Source organism: Pteropus medius, unplaced genomic scaffold (assembly GCF_902729225.1).
Source record: "Pteropus medius unplaced genomic scaffold, Ma_sr-lr_union100, whole genome shotgun sequence".
Lineage (NCBI taxonomy): Eukaryota > Metazoa > Chordata > Mammalia > Chiroptera > Pteropodidae > Pteropus > Pteropus medius.
In genome coordinates this window covers 11,258,105-11,279,905 of record NW_024349803.1, presented here as the reverse complement: position 1 = coordinate 11,279,905, position 21,801 = coordinate 11,258,105, and the positions used below count along the sequence as shown (strand labels likewise).

General features: G+C 44.4%; 1 protein-coding gene across 1 annotated transcript; it reads left to right on the top strand.

Moving 5' to 3' along the window:
* The first annotated feature begins 3,017 nt into the window (after positions 1-3,017).
* On the top strand, positions 3,018-20,880 carry RBP2 (retinol binding protein 2). Its single transcript, XM_039836833.1, has 4 exons — positions 3,018-3,146; positions 12,455-12,633; positions 19,044-19,145; positions 20,670-20,880. The coding sequence occupies exons 1-4, from the start codon at positions 3,074-3,076 to the stop codon at positions 20,718-20,720; spliced, it is 405 nt and encodes a 134-aa protein (XP_039692767.1). The 5' UTR covers positions 3,018-3,073; the 3' UTR covers positions 20,721-20,880.
* Positions 20,881-21,801: the final 921 nt, after the last annotated feature.

The following is a 21,801-nucleotide window of genomic DNA, read 5'->3' as shown; positions in this document are numbered from 1 at the left end:
GCCCCTAATCTCGGGGAGAGAGGCAGTAAATAAACAGATTTTGCCTAATCTGGGAAGTGACAAGCATTCCCTAGGTCTAGTGAAAACAACCTCTATGGGTGGGACTGCCAAGGGCATCCCAGGAATCCTTGGAGAGGCAGCCCCCTCAGGAAGAGGTGGTCTGGAGTGACCCCTGCCAGCTCTCTATCTCCTCTTGACTGTTGGTAAGGGGGAATGGGGGAATGGGGAGGACAGGTGATTGCGAATGGCCCCTTTCTGGGCCAGAGCAATTTGATCCTTTTGGCCCTGGGAGACATGAGATTTTGTGACCTCCTGCTCTCCTGGAGCTTCCTTTTGGGAACAAAACTGGAGAAGATGCACAATTTACATAAAAACTAAAGCAAGGCCCTGTGCTGCCTGCTAGCTGAAGGGATTTCAGGTCCCTTTCCTCCTGGGTATCCATCCAGGTGAAACAAATCTGATGCACTATCTACTTTCCACAATAAGCACATGTAGTTGAGCCAGTTATACAAGTCACAGGGTATTGCTCAAAGGGAAAGGAAGGAGTGGGCCCTGAAGAGAAGCTGAGACAGCAACCAGGTGATGCCATTTGCCTGCTTCAGAAAGGCCTTCACATCTCGTGAGAAGAAGAGAGGGCTGAGCCGGGCAGGCCTGGGCCTGAGAAGCTGCCTGGCTTCTGGAAGGCAGCGAGGAGCCCAGGCAGTCAGATACTCCAGAGAACTGCAGGTAAATGCCTGGGGATCCCTGTTGCGCTTGCTCTTAGCTGACTGATTTATCTTAGACCCAAGCTTCTTGAAAGACCCACGCCTTCACTTTTTAGTGTGGTCTCCATAAAGTTTCTTGCAACCTAGGAAGACTGGTTTATGGCTGATGAGTTTTCTCAGGGTTAAGAGTCACCTAAGGGATTCCACAGAGAGTTATGTAAGTTCCAAAGTGTAGACACCCAGGGAGCTGAGAAAATGGAACATCCAGTATGTGATTTGTTCGTATATGTGGAGAGTTAAGGGGCCCTGGGACAGAACTTTTTTTTTTTTTAGTAGCAATTTTTTTTTTAATTAATTTTTTTTATGGTGACATTGGTTAATGAAATCAAGTTTCAGCTGCAAACTTTAACAGTAAAGCCTGTATATATTTGCACTATGTATTCACCTCCCATAGTTAGATTTCTTTCTGTTACCACATATTTGACTCCTGTACCCCGTCTACCTCCCACCTCCCCGCCACACTAGAACTTTTGAAATTGGGGCTCTGCTGCCAATTCTACAACAGGTGATCCTCCTTGGCTAGAAGGCGTGGAGGCAACACTGGCTGAGTTGGTGATTGGCAATCACTTTCTTTCATCCACTGCCTCTCACTTTTTTCCCCTAGTACCCACCCTCCTTTATTCTACACTCACAGATCTGAAACCAAAGAGCATATTGAAGCTGTGTTTTGTTGAGGACACATGAAAAGCCACATACTTACTAGGAGCTTAATCTACAAACCCATGCCATAGCCACTACCTTGGAACGAACACATGCTATGTGTCAGGGACTCTGCTAAGAGCTTCATGTTTATTATCACCTTTAATTTTCACAATGACCCTGAGACTCAAGGGATGAACTTGACAGTCAAAGAAGGTGAGTGTTCAGGGGTCCCACTGTTAGGAAGTAGTGAAAACTGGGTTCAAAACTTAGCGTGGCCAACTCTGAAACTTTTTCAAAGACTCTGTTTTCTGGGGTGGGAGGTGAAAAAGGGGAAGGGATTAAGAAGTACAAATTTGTAAAGATGTGAAGTATATCATAAGGAATATAGTTAATAATATTGTAATAACTGTATGGTATTAGATGAGTACTAGATGTACTGGGGGTGATCACACTGTAAGTTATATAAATGTTTAATCACCATGTTGTACACCTGAAACTAACATAATATTGTATGCCAACGGTAATTGAAAAATTGCAAATTATTTTTTAAAAAAAGATTCTATGTTCCCTCTCCATTGGTTTCTTCTATTTCTATTACTCTCTAAAGTAGGTCTTAAAATGTGGTCTTAGACTAGCAGCACTAGTGGCACCTGGGAACCTACTAAAAATTAAATTCTTGGGCCCTACCCCAGACACATTAAATCAGAAATTCGAGAGTCGCGCCCAACAATCTGTATTTTAATAAGCCCTCCAGGTGAATCTGACGCACACTAGAGTTTGAGAACCCCTGCTCTAGAGGTTCCTAACTTTGTAAGGGTCTTGAAGCAGAGTCTCACTGTCCCTATGCCTGCCATCTGGCCTCCCTCCATGTCTTGCTTGCTTTCAGCAGATTCATGCTCCTAGGAGGTACTTTTCTTGAGTAACCCTGCTGCTCAGAGGCCCTCGGGGAAGCAAGTGAGAGTCAGGCTCTCAAGCTGCCCTTCCATGCTGACTTTAGCACACTGTTGAGGAAAGAGCTTTGGAGCCAGGCGGGCCTAGGTTTGAATCCCAGCTTAAGCCACTTACCAATTGTTATTAGATGTGTGATTTAACCTCCTTGAGCAGTTCTCATCTGTAAAATGGAGATGATTAATCGTAACTCAGAGTTCTTGAAAGGTGAAACAAGATGAAAAATACAGGCTGGTCTTACAGAGTAGGGAAGAGGGCCACAGGTGAGAGTTCCATCATTTTGGCTTCATCAGCCAGACTAGAAGTGCTAGCTACCTGGCTGACAGGCTCCAGGTTTGAGGCCTAGGAACTGGTGGCCTATAGTGCATGCAGGGTGGGTACTGGCTATTTATTTTTCTCAGGTGCTGGGTGGAGTGTTCTCTGTGGGGCCACAGGCTCTATGGAAGCTCAGCCAGTGAAAATGAGCTGCCCCAGCGCCCTGCATGTGGTGGGGGTCACCAGGACACCCTTGCCTGGCCAGGATTTTGCATGTTGTCCTTCTGAACTTTGCAAAGGAAAGAAAAGTTCCTTTGGGCTGTGCTTATCACCTTTGAACCTATTATCTTCAAAGTCATAAATGCGATCCACTAGGCTATAAAAGTGACTCATTTCAACACGCTTTCCCTGCAGCCGGCTCCTTGATATCTACCACACACCCACGGTAACCAGAGGCCACCGCCATGACAAAGGACCAAAATGGAACCTGGGAAATGGAGAGTAATGACAACTTTGAGAGCTACATGAAGGCCCTGGGTAAGGAGGAGGTCGAGGGTGAGCGAGGGAGAGCAGCTTCAGGAGGACTGGGGTCTGATCCTCTAGACAGTGCTGCCATGCAGTTCCACTGACCTGAAGGCAAGCCTCGCTCCTCCCTTACTAGCTCCCGATCAAGCCATATAAATTCTCTGAGGCTCAGATTCCTTGCCTGCAAATTGGGAATAATAATACATGAGATTATATCAGAATGTCCTTAGCATAGTACCTGACACACAGAAAAGATACACTGAGCGGAGGACACACATACACATCCCCCTGCAGACACGCATGCATACATACACTAGTAAAGCCAAACAAGAGGAAAATGCAGTAGCTCCCCTGCCTTGTGACAGCCATCTCTTAGATAACCAGTTGGGCCTGATATTATCCACGAATGACCCCTATCTTGCTCTTTTGTCAGTCTTGTAGTGGGGAAGCAGAAAAGTGGCTAACATCTCTCTCAGCCTAGAGGAAATCAAGCCTGCAGAAGGCTAGGAAAGGCTTTTGTCATATAGATTCAAAAAAGCACTGCTTCTCTGGCTTCTAAACTAAACTCCAGGCTAGGGGCTCAATCAGTGTGTCAACTGAGTTGACTCTCCTGTGAGATCTCTTGCGGGGCTGTCAGAAAACACTGGAAACCAGCAGAACTAGACCCACAGAGGGAAGCTCACTTCACTGGGCAGCTATCATGGGCCAGGCACGGAGCGAGGGGCTTTGGCTGCCCATCCTTATTTGAACCCGCAACAGCCTCCTGATCATCTCTTCCACCTTTAGTGGTCTCCGCATAGGGAATTCCTGGCTGGAACTTCCCCGTGCGAAATACGAGAAAAAAGCCTGCGTGCAGGTGGGGTAGGAGGTCTGATAATTTGGATATGGTGATGGGAAGTCTCACTAAGAATGAATATCATGGATTTTTCTGTGCAATGAACTTTTAGCTTGATGAACATTTCCACCGCGTCAGTGAATAAGGAGGGCTGTGACATGTTTGGCAGTTTTTGTGGTTTTTTTTGCTCCTGGCTATCAATTTTACCTCAATATACATGGGACAACAGGAAGGAAGCAAAAATCCTCCTCCCAGTGCCCTCACCCTGGTGCACCTGTCTAGCACCCTGAATGAGCCCTGCCATGTCACGCGGCCCCAGGAAGTTTCTCCAGCTTAAGTCTATGATGCTTCATGCAGAAATGCCTCAGCTGGAGTCGCCTTCCTACCATGGAGACAAGTCACCTGACCCCTCTCACTTGCCTAGTGGGACACAAGTGGGGCAGGCCCTGGCAGTGACTGAAAACAGGTCTCAAGGGGCTCAGCTGGGATTCCAATTCAATCTGCAGGTAAATAAATGGTCTGGTGCTATAGAACTATAATTCTGGACAAGATCGTACAGAGGAGGAAACCAAACCAGAGGGACCAATATACCTGAGGCTTTCACTCTGACCTAGACCAATTTTTTAACCTTTCAGAACCAATTTCTTCATCTGCCAAATAAGGCAAATAGCACCAGCCTTGCCTATTTCTCCAGATGATGTTGGAAGTGGTTGTGGTTTGGTATGATTGAAAGCACTTGAACAAGGGCTGTTTGGGGTTTCAAGGTTTCAGCAGCATGCTGAACAAGGGGGACTCAGGGAATATCAGAAAGTAACTTTGTCGTTTGCAAATAATAAGCCCTGTAGTGACGTTAGATATAAAATCCAGTCTCAGTTTAGTTTTCAACTCTGCAGGGTGAGCCCTGAGGCCTCTTTCTCTAGGTTAAAGATGAGAGGCAAGCACTCCTACCAGCACCCTCTGTCCCCTCTGGGCAGGTTGGGGGATGCAGGGCACACTGTGAGCTCTCTCCAGAAAATCCTCTCTCTAAAAAGAGCCTTCCTCTGGCCTCTTTCATACCAACTTACACCTTCAATGTCGTGAATGTGATGTTTGGATAGCTCTGTCATAGGTATCCATGGTATTGGATACCTTCAGTTAAACCTTCTGATTTAGCATCATACTACGATGATTCCACTCTAATGAGAATATCATTTCAGCTCTGGGTGTAGAGTGGGTAGTATAATCCTTTCCTGATTGAAACCATAGGTGATAGTACTAGTTAAACCCAGAATGCGGAAATGCTTGGTGCCTCAGTTTACCTAGTTGCTGATAGCTCACAGTGTCGCGCGGCCCCAAGAAGTTGCTCCAGCTAAAGTCCATGATGCTCCATGCAGAAATGCCTCAGCTGGAGTCACCTTCCCACCATGGAAACAGGACACTGGATTCCTCTCGCCTGCCCAGAGGGACACATTACTGGCAGTAACAAAATGGGTATCAAAGGGCTCAGCTGGAAGCAGCTAAGGTGGGGCCACCCTGTCAGTTCGACCTGCTGAAAGCAAACCAGCAGACCTGGATAGTTTCCTCCACACCCACTCCACGAGGCGGGGGTGGCTTTTCCAACACTGACAAGTCAGTGAAGCTTGCCTACCGTGCCTTTTTGAGCATGAGGCCCTGGGTGTTTGGAGATATATGTGGACATCTCAGCAAATCCCAGATGTATAGATATTTGTAAGTATAATGTTACTCCCTGCCATAGAACCGTCACTTCCTTAACCCAGCACTAGAGAGTCGGCTTTCTCTGTGAGACTGGTCACTGGTTCAGTAGAAAAGGAGAGACTCCAGGTGACTCATGTCACATACCAGCCTCCCCACATGACTCACTGCCAGCCACAGCAGAATGACATGTCATGGCCACCTTTGGTTTTGCCCCAAATTATCAAAGATGTTAATTTTCAAAGAGTGAGTGCCAAGGGTCAATGCTACATCCTCTTCTGCCTTCACAAAATTTGGGTTCCTGCTGGTGCTCACAAGTCACCTTGCCAAAGTCTTTACTTGAACCACATGGCACTGAATGTACTTTCTAACAGGTTAGTTAAGTGCTGGGATTGGGTGGGGGGGGGGCGGGGATGGAAAAAGCCCAGGTGAAGATAAGTTTTGTTCCTTCCTTGCATATACTGGCAGTACCTCCACCCTGATTCCAGTGGTAAATATTAGACTATGAGTGATGAGGGGGATTAGTGCAAGGGGAGCAGGGAGGCACCCCAGCGTCTCCAGCCTGCCTCTGCGGACCAGAGGAAAAATTTAAACCTATTTGGAGATGTCCATGAGGGAGCGAGAAGAGGAGGGAGGGAGGGGACCAGGCCCATTCCTGGCTAAATATGTTATCTGGAGGAAGAAATGACATGGAGAAATAGAGAAGATTGCTCTTCCACTCTGCTTTTCACAATTGCCTAAGAGTGCTGATAATTTGAGAATTAAGGAGTCCAGGTTTGAAGCCCATTGAAGCTGTACTTGGAACGGGTCTCAGATTTCATATGATGAATATGTGTGCATCTCTGCTCTTTAATTTACAAAGAGCACCTGCCCTTTTAGCCTGCAACTTTAGCTTTTTTCACAAGCACATTACAAAGCATTTGAATGTTGAATAGCATACTCATATTTCAACTTTATGGCTTGCATTGTTCAAAATGCAGTTATGAAAAGTATGCTTTTAATAAAGTCATTTCAGTGTTGTTTTTTTTTTTCCTTCTGCAGCAGCTACAAGCCATATATATTATTCAAAAATAGCTTGCCTTTGAACCTTTTCCTCTGAGATAGAAATTCATTTTACCTGGCTATAAATCAGGCTCGAAGCTACCTTTAATCCAGAAAAGCAGATAAAATATATTCGATAGCCCTGGTGTTAAAATACTATATCAAGAAAATAATTTTCTCTGCAAACTACAAAGAGGAAGTGTTTTTGCAATCTATATGTGTGTGTGTGTGTGTATGTATGTGTATTTTACAGCTGAAGGTAAACTTTTTTTTTTTTTTGACTAGAAATATCACGAATCTGCCAACAAAACATTTGGCTCCCTTCCCTCATGTGGAGCAGAGGCGATATGATTAACTAGCCTGTGTAAACGCTAAAGGGTGGCCAAGAGGCCACACCATTTTTCAATCTGGAGAAGTATGCTCGATTCCGTTTACATTGAGCCCCTAACACGATTCCTCCGGCACTGATCAGAAAGATTGACTAGGGATGGTGTTTCCAGGACAAACCAGTTCCTTCAGCAATAGGCATTTTTAGCTGTGATCTACCTTTCTAAGCAACCAAGGACAAATAATAATTTTTGTTAGGGAAGCCTTAGTTGTGAATGATCAGTGGAAGGTATTTGTAGACAAATTTCCAGGAGCTCCAGCCTAGCTCTGAACTCACCACTTAATGTTTCTCGGCCTCAATTTCCACATCTGGGGAGAGAAAATAGACTTGCTCGCTGAGGAACACTTCAATTCTAAACTTCTAATTCCCTATTCTTCCTTTGTTGTTTCGCCTGCTGGAGACCCCTTCTTTGTTGTATCTGGGTAATACGTGACCCGTGGTTTTCTTTCCCATCTCCTAACTGATTCCAGCAGCAGGGCATAGCACAGCATGCATGGACTTAGCACGGAGGGCCAGAGTGGGAGCTAAAGTCGGTTCTACCCACTGGCCAAACCGGGGCGTGAAGCAGCTAGGGAAATGCCTGTGAGACAGGCCAGGGCTATGTGAAGGAGGGAGTAGATCAGCCACCATCCTGACTGTTTCTTCAGAATCCAGGGCCCTTGGACAGCAGATGGCTGTGGCGACATATAAATGTGACCCAAATATTTCACTCCAGACTAAATGCCAATCTACTCATTGGTTTTGATCTGAATAGAAAAGACCAAGGCATGGAGGGCAATGTGCATCAAAAACCCACAGGCTCTTTGGCACTGTGGAAAGCATTTTATCATCATTTTAAGTGAATTCTTACATTAAATGACTATAAAATGAGCCCCTTTCTCCCCGTTTTATTGTGAGAAAACTGAGGCTCAAAAAGGGAAAGTGACAATAACTGGGAAATCAGGGCCAGGATTTAGACCTGGATCCGACCCTCACATTCATTCATTTGTACCAGTAATTTAAACTGTAGCGTACACAGAATCACTTGGAAGGCTTGTAAAAACAAGCAGGGCCCAATCCCCCATAGGTCTAGGGTGAGCCCCAGAGCTTACATTTCTAAGAGGTCCCAGGTACTGTCATGTTGCCAGCCCAGGGACCTCACTTTGAGAACTACTGTCCTAGAACATGTTCCCCCATTAACCAATCCATAAGTGTTTCTTGAGCATCTACTTTGTGCCCGGCCCTGGGCCGTGTTAGGTGGTGACACAGAGCAAGGCAACAGCAGTGTCCCTGTCCTCAAAGAGGTGAGACTTTGGAAGAAAGAATCAACCCCAAGAAAAAATCAGAGGAAAATACCAGGCAGTAATCACTGCGTGGCCTTTTGACTAAGATCAAGTGAAAATACCAGGCCGTGTCCCCTGGGGCATACAATAGCATGCCCTGGATAGCAGGCGAGGAAGGAAGCAAGAAAAAGCAGAACAGGCTGGAGCAGGCGAAACTGGGGCTGGGCCTTATGAGATCTGGAGAGCTGGGAGCACAGAGGCAGGGATTCAGAAGCAAACATACAGGGTGTATCTGGAAAAATGCGAAGGACTCCAAGCAAACAGGCCTGTGAGCTCAGGGGACTTAGTAATGGTGATTACGATGATGCCAGCAGCTGCCATTTATGGCGCCATTCCCCCAAGCCACCAGCCACTAGGCAGAGCTCTTCAGACACACTATCAAACTTAATCCTCAAAATAACCTGAGGCAGTTCACAATAGCTCCACTTACAGACACTGCTCTCTGCTGCTTCTAGATCTGGACACATGTATCTAGCCATGTGACTGAAGTTAGACACATGTACATAAGCTGACATTTTTCTGAGAGGAGGAGAGAAACATGAGTTGGAGTGTGACATGTTAGCCCTCCGCCTACTGCAAGCATGCATTTATATTGACTAGAATAGGGAAGATATTCTTTAGTGGCTTTTAGCAATTTTAAGGAAGGATTCATCTAAGTCAGAAATCCTTGACCACTTGGTCCTGTCTAGCCTTCTCCCTTCCAAACAGTCCAGCAGTTGCCTCAAAGGGAGAAAAATTGAACAGACTTTTCCATAACTGAGGACCCAGGTGACTGAGATAAATGCCTCAGAAGGGGTTTGGTCAGTCCTTTTCATGTTATGTTCTGTGGATCATGCAGCCAGCTGGATTCCCTACCACAAAGCAGTTCTATAGCCACAAGAGGTTGGGAAAGGCTACATCTTGCATCCTCTAGTTGGAGTCACAAAGCATCTTTCCTAGATTAAAGGCTCCGTGACGTGCTTCAGTACAGAAACTAGCCTCTCTTGGTTTTAATTTCTCATTTTCCAACCTTCGTTGATGACAGGATGTTTTTCTTTTTGATTGCCAAATATTATATGTATCTGAGCCCTATGGCAAACACAGTGGGGCACCGTGGTCTCTGTGACTGCTGGCTGAGATGCCTAGAAGTGTTCATAGTATAAAGGGTCACCTATGTGGCCTGCAGGCTGTGTGTCAGAGACATGCCCATGAGCTTCAGAGCTGAAGCTAATTGAGCTGTCAGAGAACATGTAGGGGTTAGAGTGTGACTGCTTCAACTCAGACTCCTTAAAGAGCCCTGAGCCCAGAAAACGATTGCTGTCTGGTGGGGACAGTAGGCTTGAGGTTTGGGGCAGATAAACCATTCCAAACAGGGAGGTCTCTTCCAGCTGGATCCAGAAGTCCTTGTGGCTCCAGGGGAAACGTAAGGAAGAGTTAGAAGTTACTGGTATCTCAGGGAGCCATAGAAAGTGCACAAACTAAGAAGGTCTGACCTGAAGAGACAGGCCAGCCCAGAGCTTGTGGAGCACAGTGCTGGTCCTGGAGACAGATCGTCCTGGGTTCAAGTCCTACCTCCATTGCTTCCTCACTATCTAACCAAGGGCAAGTGACACAGCTTCTTTGAGCCAGTTTCCTTCTCGGTAAAATGGAGATAATATACTTATCTCATGGGTTTGTTGGGAGAATGAAGTGAGGGAGGTTTCTCCAGGGAGGTTCCACCATGGGGCACCATTCCTGATTGGTTCGAAGGCGTGTCTTCATCATCACCCTAAATAGGAGCAAGGGTCCACGCAGCATGGCCCCTTGACTCACATTACCTAAAACCCAGCTAGTATGTTTCCCCCCTAAAACTAGTACGGTCGTGGACTTCCTTGACTCTCACCTCTCGCCTTGGTCATGCAAGCTCAAAACCAATGTTTCATCCTCCCAATTTGATTCTTCTACACAGCCGTCCAATTACCAAACCGTTGTGGTTGCTGTTTCAGCCGGGTATGTTTAGACTAGTCGCTTAACCTCTCTAGGCCTCCATTTCACCGCCTATGACACGAGTAGATGCTTAGACAGTAGCTTTCAGATTTTTTAAACCATAGAAGTCTTTCTCCGAACAGGTCTCTATGAAGAAGTCCAAGGTCTGAAACTATCCAGAGATTTGGGGTCTGGGATAGGACCCAGCAGTCTGTAGTTTTTATATCTTCCCAGGTGATCCTGAGGAGCAGCCAGCTTTGGGACTCACTGGGGAATTCTTAGACGTGGAAGTTTCTCAACCAGTAGTGAGGAACAGTAGCTGAGCAAGGCACTAGCATTCATGTACCAGTTTGGGCCAACTCTAACATAATTTTGTTTCAACTTAGGATGCAAGTATGTAAATTTTTTTACCTCTTGGGCTGCTTGATGTTATTTAAAATTATTCTCTTATAATAAAAGCTGACTTTATACCATTTAGGGTCCAAGAGACCAGCCAGGGCCCTCATCCATGCAGACGTAATCCTGTCATTGTCCAAACAGCCAGCTCGGGCTTCTCCTTGGTTCTTTGGGAGAAGGAGAATCATATTTATCAAAGAGGGATTCAGAAGAAAATGAGTCAGAAGGGAAATGGGGAGAGAGAGGGAGGGAGGTCATGCTTGGCTACTGCAGATGGGCAGCAGAAGGGGTGGATGCCCAGCCAGCAGAGATGTTAATTCTCCAAACTGACACAAGCTCCCTGAACTGTTGGTAGCTGCTGGTCTCTCCTGTGGACACAATAGTATTTATCCCCCAGCAGACAGCACAGAGTGTGAGGTTTAATCACCTACCTGTCATAGAGATGGGGCTGGAACTCTCAGGAAAACAGCCCTCAACGAATCTGAACTGCTCTTACTCTTGAGGTTATTATTGCCCTTGGGATAAAATGGAATCAATCTCATTGCTTTTGAAATCTTCCAGGTGGACTTTCAAAAAAAAATTAAAGATTCAGATTGGTATCCAAAGATATATGGAGAATTTACAGGCATAAAGGAAGTCAAATATGATTTGGCAAGAGACTAAGGGCTTAATGATGTTCATAGCAAAGATAGAAATTTAGCAGTTCCAGAATTATCCTCTACTTCTAGATCTATTCCACAGGACAGCAACTTTTTGGCTTGGGTGACATTTTATGCATGACCAAAGGGTATGCAAGGATGTAGGCTCAGCACTTAGCTTCTTACTATAAAATGCAAAGATTAGGAAATGAAACACCCTGTCAAAAGGTATGCTCCCTTTTACTTACTCTGTAAGAGATAAACAAGATTTCCTTTAAAATATGAAGACATAGAAAAGCCGTAGATGGAATAAATGAGGCAAAATCTTGATAATTGTTGAATCTGGGTGATGGGTGTATGGAGTTCCTTGTACTCTCCTTTGGTTTGTTTGAAATTTTTCATAATAAAAATATAAACAATTATCCATCTTTTCCTTAAAAACAACAAAAGAGACTCTAAGCAAGTGTTTATTAAGTAACCAGAATATGCTTGAAACTGTACTGAGGGCCATGACTGAGGGAGAACATCCGAGCTAGGTAAGCCCCCAACCTGCTTTAAAAATGGAAGTTTGTACGTATGCTTTCCTGCTGTGGACATTAACAAAATTCCCTCATTACCCATGATCTAGACTGGTTATTTTTAAACAATCCTTTTTCTTTTACCCATGAAGTCTCTTGTTTAGCAAACTCTTAAAAAAGAAATTCAATATGTCAGACAGAATGGAGCTGCTATGGTGGAGGGGTGTGGATTCATGGGTGTGCTGTGTGTATATATGTGTGCACAAGCACGAATTGGAGAGTTACAGCTCAAGAATGAGCCCCACCTGCTACACCCCGCTCCTATCATGGCTCCTGATGAGACATGCACTACCCCATGTTTCCTAACAATTGACTGAGATGCCCAAACTGGCCATGTGTAAGACAACTTTTGTTTTCCACTTAAGCAAAGAAAGGTAGCCTGCCCTAATCTGTGTCTCTGGTCTTGATTGCTTGGCCTTGTTTAAAAAAAAAATGAATTAGTCTAACTGAGCACATCAGAACCTCTTCAACTCGCTTTGCCAACAGATATCGATTTTGCCACCCGCAAGATTGCAGTACGTCTAAATCAGACAAAGACCATTGATCAAAACGACGATCACTTCAAGACAAAAACCAACAGCACATTCCGCAACTATAACTTGGATTTCACTGTTGGAGTGGAGTTTGAGGAGTACACCAAGGGCCTGGACAACCGGAACGTTAAGGTACTAACCTGGGCAGGTATTTTTTACTTATATACTCTGCGGGGAGTGGCCATTTGGCTTCGCTACGAAGAAAATGACAGAAACAGCCTGGAAAGGGGGGGACCAGAATAGGCTTAATAATGCTAGCAATAAGTATTATTATTTTATGTAGGAAGAAGCAAGCTGGCTTCTGCACTAAGCCTATAAGCAAAAGAGAGATTAAAGGATGCTGGCCTTTCCAGGATCTGGGGTAGGAAGTCAACTCATATACTGACATGAACCTGGAAGGCGAGGAGAACAGGGCAAGGTAGACTATCATGGCAGAGGATGGTGACTCTGTGAGTTGGATGGCATAGCTTCATTAGTAGGGCAGCCCTGCTCAGCACCAGCCATGCATTACAATGAAGGACTGAGGCCTCATGTTCTTAGATTTTTTTTCTTTTAAAGAGATATTGACAATTCATATGTTTTTATATGAAATATCTCAATTTTAGATGATCCCAACTGATTTATTTTTAGAAAAATGCAATGCAAAGCAAACAAAAAATTCGATATATAAAATGAAGTCAGGGTTTCTCCAGTTCTACTAACTTAGAGAAATCTCTGGTAAGTGTGTGACTTCTGCTTCAATATCACCTTCACTCACAGGACATAATAATAAAAAAAAAAAAATCTTCCATGCATCAGAAGACCAGACTTACAGCTGCTTGCATTGTGTGGGCTTAGGTAGAACCCTGAAAGTGAGCAGACTACTCTGAGTGCGTAAATGGGGAATTATTTCAAAGCCAAAGAACTAGAGTCTACAGAAGAGGCAAGCCGTCACCAAGAGGAGCAGTTCGTGAATAAGGCAGAGTGGTAGCAGCAGGGAGAAGTGGGGTGGTGATGGCGAAAGCAGGAGTAACAAGTCCCCTCTCCTCCAGGATCACCATGTGGTATTACTGCCTAGTGACCAATTATTGCAGTGTTCACACTCACACTCAGGGCACATGTCTTTGGTTTTCCAAATCCAATTACACCTGGTTGTCCCCACTAACAGGAATGGGGGGAAATCAAATCTCAGTCAAATTTAAGGATTTCCTCACCCCAATCTTAGCATCATACAAGAACCCCATGGAACACACTGTCCAGGAAAGGATTTCCAGTTTGTCATCTAGTATGGTTGCCATTGACCGCTCACTGTCCGTGCCCATGGAGTTTATACGAGGGTGGGCAGCGTGAATATTCTTAGCACCAACCTCCTGTGTGCCAATTCCGTCACCAGGACCTCTGCCCAGGCTCCCAGTGTGCCCATGCTCTCACTACCAGCAGAGGGCCAGTCTCTCAAAGTGCCAAAAAGATACAGGGCCCTCCGCCCTGCCCTCCCCCATTCACCATGAGCCCTACTCTCCCCGGAGTTCTACTCTTCTCTAGTGCTTCCAGGAGCTCTGTCAAAGTCAGAGGTTTCGGCTCTCCCCTATAGCAAGGGACATGAGCTCTGGCTTCTTTCCTGGGCTCGGGAGGAAAAGTTGTCATCATTCTCTGGTACTGACTCTAAAGCCAAGAGAGCAGGACACATTTTATTTCTCAAGTTATCCTGCAGCATTGATAGTCTCAGCCAATCATGTCAAAGTTGAATTATATTTAGTGCTCCTTGCTAAAGAAAAGTAGAAAATGAAAAGCACCTTGGAAATGCTTCCATCAGAGCCATCTTGGCATGAGAGCCTAAGCTTCCGAGCCCTGGAATGGCCCCTTGTGAATCCCTCCCTGCGAGGTTGATGGATGGACAGGGCTTTTCTGAACTGTGTGGTTGGAAGGCTAATTCATCAGACAGCAGAACTGATAGGAAAATTTGATCAGAATTTTTGCATCACTCTGCTGTTCTAACCTAATCAGTTCAGAAAAGATTCATTTTCCCTGGTCTTTCCATTTGGGGTGTGGGCTACTGAAAAACAAGCCTCTTCTCTCTGACTTGTTCTTTTATCACCTTTGATAGTAGAGAACTCATTCTTCCTGAAATAAATCATATCCTTTTAGCCTTTCTGTCCCTTAAAGGATTCTGTCTGTTAACACCCACTCTTCTTCTGTCTCTCCACTTTCCACTCTTTTTTTCCTTGCCTGAAGAGAGAGAACCCCTTTTTCCACTTCTTGTCTCTGCTTTGCCCACAGGAACAAGTTGGGACTAACACACACACACACACACTCGCTCACTCACTCGCTCGCTCACTCGCTCGTTCACTCACTCACTCACTCACTCACTCACTCACTCACTCACTCACTAGTAGGGGCTGAGAAGTACCCAGGACAGAGTTTGCTCGATCTCCAGCAAAGGGCTAAACACAAAGCAAGTGCCCTGAGGACTACCTACTTCCTATAACTTGACTGGAACCCTTCAGCTGGAAAGGAGTGACAGAGAATGGGTGGATCTATCTCTCTGATTAATTTCTGTTGCCCACATTTGATGGCACACCTGAATGTAGCCACAAGCCGTGTGTCTGTGTGCATGTGTGTGCATTCATGTGTGTGTGTCTGTGTAGTACTCACGCTCTTATTCTCCAGGGCTCCACTTCTCTTTGGTTACCCTCCTGAGTCCCTCTAAAAATCTCCCATTCATCAGGAAGATTTGGGAGGTGAGGTATGTTTGGAGCGGGGAGATTGCAGCAGAGGCTCAATAGGGCCCTAAAATGCCGAGTTCTTTGCCATCCTGGAGCAGCAGTAATAAACCACATTGATCATGGGGTCAACTCTTCTCTGAGGGGCTCAGGGACCCTTTCTTCCTTCCTGCAGGCCATATCTTCCTCACCGCCTACCCTGATTAGTTTTTAAGAGAATTTGAAGCTCTTTTCAAAAATTTACAAGTTACCTCAAATAATATTATATTTAAAAGAAGTAATTGATATTCAAGCAATGGAATATTATGCAGGCATAAAAAGAAATGAAGTACTGATCCATATTACAACATGGATGAACTCGGAAAACATCATGCTAGGCGAGAGAAGTCAGACACAAAAGGTCATCTACTATCTGACTTAAATGAAATGTCCAGAATAGGCAAATCCATAGACAGAAATATCCAGAATAGGCAAATCTATAGACAGAAATTTGTTGCCAGGGAATGACTGCTAATAGGTGCAGGGTTTGGGGGGGGAAGCAATGAAAATGTTTTGTATTTAGATAGTGGTGATGCTTTTACAACCTTGTGAATATATTTAAAAATGGTTAAATTGTATACTTTAGAAGGATGAATTGTATTGTATGTGAATTATTTCTCAATTTTAAAACAAGCAATTGGGGCAGACAGGGCAAGGAACAGCAGGTAAAGACAATGGCAGTTAAACCCACTAATGTTGTCATGATGTCCCTAGAGAGCCCAGGAGAAAACTTCCTCCAGGAGGCTCCTACCTCAGGGTTTGCCTGAAAGGTAGGTAGATGCTGAAGAAATAACTCTTACATGGGGGCGGAGATGCTGGGAAGAGTTTAAATGTGTTAGTGTCTCTTAATGTAAAGAGCTATTTTCCTTGTTTCAAAAACTTAGTTGGGAGTGATTCAAATCTACAGAAAAATTTCAAGAACATAACGAAGAACACCTATACACTCTTTACCAAGAGTTACCTATTGTTACCATCTTGCTCCATTTGCTTTATCTTTTGTATATGCTTTCTCTCTCCCTCCCTCCATACCCTCTCCCTTTCTCTCTCTGTCTCTCTCTCTGATATACATTTTTTTTCTGAACCATCTGCCATGCTGCTCCTAAACAATTCAGTATGCATTCCCTAAGAATATCCTCATATAACCACAGTATAGTTATCAACTTCTATAAATTTAGATACAGTACTTGTATCTAATTTACCATAAAGGGTTGTTTTAAATGACCTTAACTTTGGACATTGTGATAGGGGAAATCTCAGCGTAGGCCCATTCCAGTGTCCATATAGATGGATATGTGTGCATTCCAGTTGTTCCATAGAAACCAAGGCAAGGAGGCGGGGTGGTTGAGTTGTCAAGAACTATCATCAAGAAAGAATACACGCGCTCGTTTATTCCCCTATGTGGGTTTACCTCGAGACTCAGTTTTAACAAAGTCTACCATGGATATACTCAACAAGGCTTACCAAGCACCTCCTATGCGCTGCTGACTGTGCCAAGTCTGGGGTTGAAGAAATGCACAGCTGACATGGCCTCTTTGTTTATGGAGCTTATTGTCTAATGCAGAGAGACAGACGCTAATTCAATTAACATGTATTAGGTGTCCATTATATGTAAGACAATATGAACGGAAGGGATTAGAAGACACAGTCTTTGCCCAAATAGGAAACATGAGTCCTTTCCCATCTATTTGGGAGGAGACTGAGTCCAAGACTGATGATGGGCAATGACATATGAATATTAATTTCTCATCTATCTGGGAGGGAACTCTGGAATATTCCAGCCAACATCTCCCTTCCGGAAGAGCTAGGAGAGCATCCTGTGAATTAAGCTTCTCTAAGACATTCGAAGATGTGAAGCTTTGGATAACCCTGAGAAAGAAGAGACATATTTCCCTTAGAAAACATGTAGAATTTTGTAGTTAAATTAACTTGGGGAATATTAATACATGCCGATGGTTAGAATTTAAACAGTAAAAAACAAAATTTTTTTCCTATCCTGGCCCCAGCCTCTCAGTTTTCTCTCCAAGGAAAATCACTGTTAAGGGTTCTTTGACATCCTGGCAGAGAGCCTGTACAAACACATGCATGCATACACATTCCCCTCTTGTTTTATGCACATGGCCCCGCTCCTAGCTTTTTAAAAAACTTTATGCACTATGGTGACTGCTCTTCTCTGTAAGTATAGAACTGCCTCCTTTAAGGGCTGCATAGCAGGGATGAACCACATCATATTTAACCAGATGCTCCCTGACAAAATTTATGAGGCTTCTAGTCCTTTGCTGTAACAAATAATGCAGTGATGTGTTGAGGAGTGAAATAAAGAGAAATAAAATTGTACATAAAATTTAGAATATGATCAAGGTCAAATGTTATTTTCAAAATAGATACACTTAACAATCTGTAAAAAAAACAGATTTGTACAAAAAACAAAACAAAACAAAAAAAACCTGAATGTGTAAGGACAGTGAATTAAAAAACACCTCAGTTTATCACCAACTGGGTTTACAAAATATAGAGAAAAGTAAATATCTGCTCCTTAGCTAATATTGTTCATAGAGGCATAATATGGTTTGCACACACTTGAAAGAAAATCACCTAGCATGAGGGTCGTCCCTGAGGAAGGACTGCCTAAATGGGAATGACGTCATCATCTCAGGGGGTACATACACAAGATCGTCCCATGCAGGTGCTGGGAGAGGTAAAGGGAGGACAAGTGGAGTTTGGGGGTGTGTAATTTGCAAATACGTGCACGGGGGTTCCTGCCTCTTGAGATTCAGTAGGTTTGTGTCTTCTCCAACCTGCTGGTCATCTAGCATGAGTTCTGCATCTCTGCTGCCACCTCTGTGATTCTAACCAGTAGGCATTGCTGCCTGGAGGAAACCCAGGAGCAGGTCTACCCTCCTGGTTCTAGATGACAAGGCTGGCACTGGAGCCATCCGTGTGGCCCCTGTGAGTTAGGGCACTTCTATGACTTTATTATTGCCCTACAGTGGGCAGTCCTAACAAGATGATTCCTGTAGGAAAAATTCCCAGAAATAGAATTCCTAGATCAAAGAGTACACACCATGTTATATTTTGAAAGGTAACATAAAATTGCCCCACAATAAGATTAATACTAATCAATATATCCACCAGCCATATAGGAGAGTGCCTGCTTCTCTGCAGTGTGTTACCACTCTTTGATCTTTGACCATATGATGAATTATATCTAAAAAACAAACAACCTTCATTTGCCTTTCTCTTATTGAGTGAGGTTGAGTATCTTATGTTTAAAAGCCATCTGCTAGGGTTGTGTGTCTGTGTGTTTTCCCTTATAAGCTATTGGCTCACATCCTTGTTGAATTTCCTTTTAGGTTAATGATCTTTTTCTTAATGATTTATAGGAGCCCTTTATATATAAGAGAATCAGGCCTTTGTCTGATATATATTACAGTTATTTTTCTCGGTTGTTATTCATCTGTTGACTTTTAGGTATTTTTCCCTTCTAGAAATTTTATATTGTTATGTAGTCAAATTCATTATCTTTTCCTCCTCTGATTTGAAATGCTATCTGTACCATACGATAAAATAGAGGAGTAGAACGCTTTAAAAGACAATAGAGCCAGCCTCGATAAGCTGGTTTGGCTGGAATGGAGGGTGCATGTGGAAAATGAGACCGGAAGGATCGTGGCTTGGCTGAGGCTGAGGGCTCTGCCCATTGAGCAAGTGGGGGGCCAGGAATGGCTGCAGGAACTACTGCAGTGGGTTTAGGCTTGTCCAGTTCCAATCAAGACCACATCTCATATGTCTGTGAACCTGTCATTGCAGTCGCTGGTCACCTGGGAAGGTGATGTCCTCGTGTGTGTGCAGAAGGGGGAGAAGGAGAACCGTGGCTGGAGGCAGTGGGTTGAGGATGACAAGCTATACCTGGTAAGTCCCAGAGTCTGTCCAGCTTCCTTCCACTGTGCTCATACAAACTGCCCATTCACCTTGCCAGGGGCTTTGACAAGTAAGATGGCCCTGCACTCCTCCCCTGAGCTCAAGCCAAATACATGTGGTCAAAAAACCATTCACATCTGGCTCAGGAGACTTCAGGCAGAAATCTGTACGGCTGTTTCTGTGGATGGCTCCAATTAAAATGAAAGTTCAAAATGCTGAGTTAGGGAACCAAGATCTAAGGAGAAATGCAGGGAACCTGTAAAAGACCAGCTGGGGAGAAATGTGAGGCACAGAATTAAGATGGCCCAGAGGAGGGTGAGGCCAGGCCTCCTCACAGTTATGTAGGCCTAGGAAAAAAGGAGTTGGGGTATGGGTAGGATGAACAGGGGCGAGCTGGGCCTGGGAACTGCCTGTAGACCATGGGCATTGGCCTCTCATCATAAGCTGTGTCCACCTGATCCCAACACATTTTAGGTTATTTAGAACAGAGCAGTAAGAACAATTGCTGATCTCTTTAGATAAATTATATCTGTCTAGACAGTTTAACTTTTCATTCTTCAATCTTCAAGGCAATTTATGGGTCCAGCATTGAAATAATGAAAAATCTTTCACTCCTTCATGTGTTCAGTCACTCATTTGTTAAATGAATGGCTCCTTCAATGAATGGCTTTTGATTCATTCATTCACTCACCTATGGAGTCAGCCAGATACCTGGCTCCAATGTCAGTATTCAGGTCACCATGGTGCCCTTCAGAGCCATGCTTTTCTCCTCTGAGATCTTTATGTCGCAGGTAATGTCAACTGGTGACATATGGGAGGCACTCGCTGTGTTTCCATTGATGATTTTTCTTACCTGCTCTGGTTTGAATTACGTTGTTGTTTGTTTGTTTGTTTAATTATAGTACAATCCCCAGTGGCCCCTGTGGCTAAGACAACGGGTTCGTCATCAACTACAATGATTTCATGGTTGTCCCCACACTCATATTTTTCTCTCCACTCTCAACGGGTCATGAGGTGCCGACAAAGCCTAGGGACAGCATCTTGTTGGCACAGGCAGACCTGGGGGAGCCCTTCTGCCACCCACACCCTGTTGTCGCCTGTGCCACCACCAACCAAGGCGCTAATCACCAGAGTCCAGAAAGCCCACAAAGCAGAGGGACAGCTTATCAGCCCTTACCTTCTAAATACTTCTCCCTATTAGATCTTTCTCTTCTTCATGACTTCACTGCCTTTTATAAATTAGGCGATGTTACTTTAATCACGAAAGTAGGAGAAATCCTGCCCAGGAGGGTAATTTTGTTGCATTTTTCATTTTTATAGTTGTTCAAGCGCAATACAAGTGTCAAAATCAAATTACCGCTACCTGCAGGGCATGCCAGCTGATTGGATCTGTGAGATACACTTTCCCAAAATGACTAAGCATCTTCTCTTATTCCAGCTTCCCCCGCCCCAAGAGGGCCAGGGGCTGGGCAGAAGGAAGGCCTGTCATCCCTCACTCACTCTCTGATGTTGCAGGAGCTGACGTGCAGCGACCAGGTGTGCCGTCAAGTGTTCAAAAAGAAGTGATGGCTGCGAGGGGACCTGCCGAGCATGTGCTCCACACTCTCAGTGAGGAGTTCTTTACTGGCTTTGGGAAGCAGCCATGGGGACCCTCCTACTCCCATTAAGACATCTGGATGGGTTTTAAACAGAGTGTGTAACGGTGACAGACATATTCTTCCTTCTTTGAAACCTGGTATTAAATGAAAACACAAAAATCCCTCCTATACTTTGAAACCCTTTATAGCTCTCTCCCTTTATTTCTAAAACTATCAGTTTTCTCTATAAACAGAATTGGTAATTGCCTACAGGGTGGTTTTCTGGGTGGCTTTTGTTGTCGTTTATTTTTTAGTTTAGTTTAGCTTGGTTTGTTTGTTTTTATTAGTTTGTTTTGGGGGAGAGGGTTATTTTTACCTGGAAACATTCTCTGGCCAACACAGCATTCCCTACAAATTCTCGAATATTGCCCATTTGAGACTCATTCCTTTGGATAACACATTCATTTCTCCAAGATTCTGTTTTAAGATGCAAATGCCTTCCAGTTTGTACTTCATCTGAGCGGCATGGACAGAGATACTTCTAAAGGCCTCTGCAGGTCTGCAGTACCAGTTGCTCTTGGTCCAGCCCTCTGCCCTCAGCCCTGGGCAGACTGGTATCCTTGTGGTGGGGTTACCAAGAACCACCAGACGGCCTGAGTTCGGGTCCTGCCTCTCTACTTCTTAGCTGGTTGACCATAGGCACATCATTTGGCCTCTCTATCCTTGTTTTTCTCTTCTATAAAGTGGAGAAGACAAAATAGCATCTCTTCCACTTGTCATTATGAGGATTAAGCAAGTTAATACATACAAAGTGCTTGGAATGGGACCTGGTAAGGGCTCAGTTCCTGCTAGCTCTGGTCATTATGTGGAGTTACTCCCCCACAGTTCCAGGGGTCCAGACAAGTGAATAAGTAGCAATAGGTCAGTACCTGTAAGGCCTCCTGGTTCTTCTGAAACATTAGGTTCATAACTCTGAGCAGCATGTATTTTCTTGCCGGATACACAAATACAATAATGCACCCGGAAAAGCAGAGTAGTTAATAGGATGGGTTCATGAAGGATCACTCATG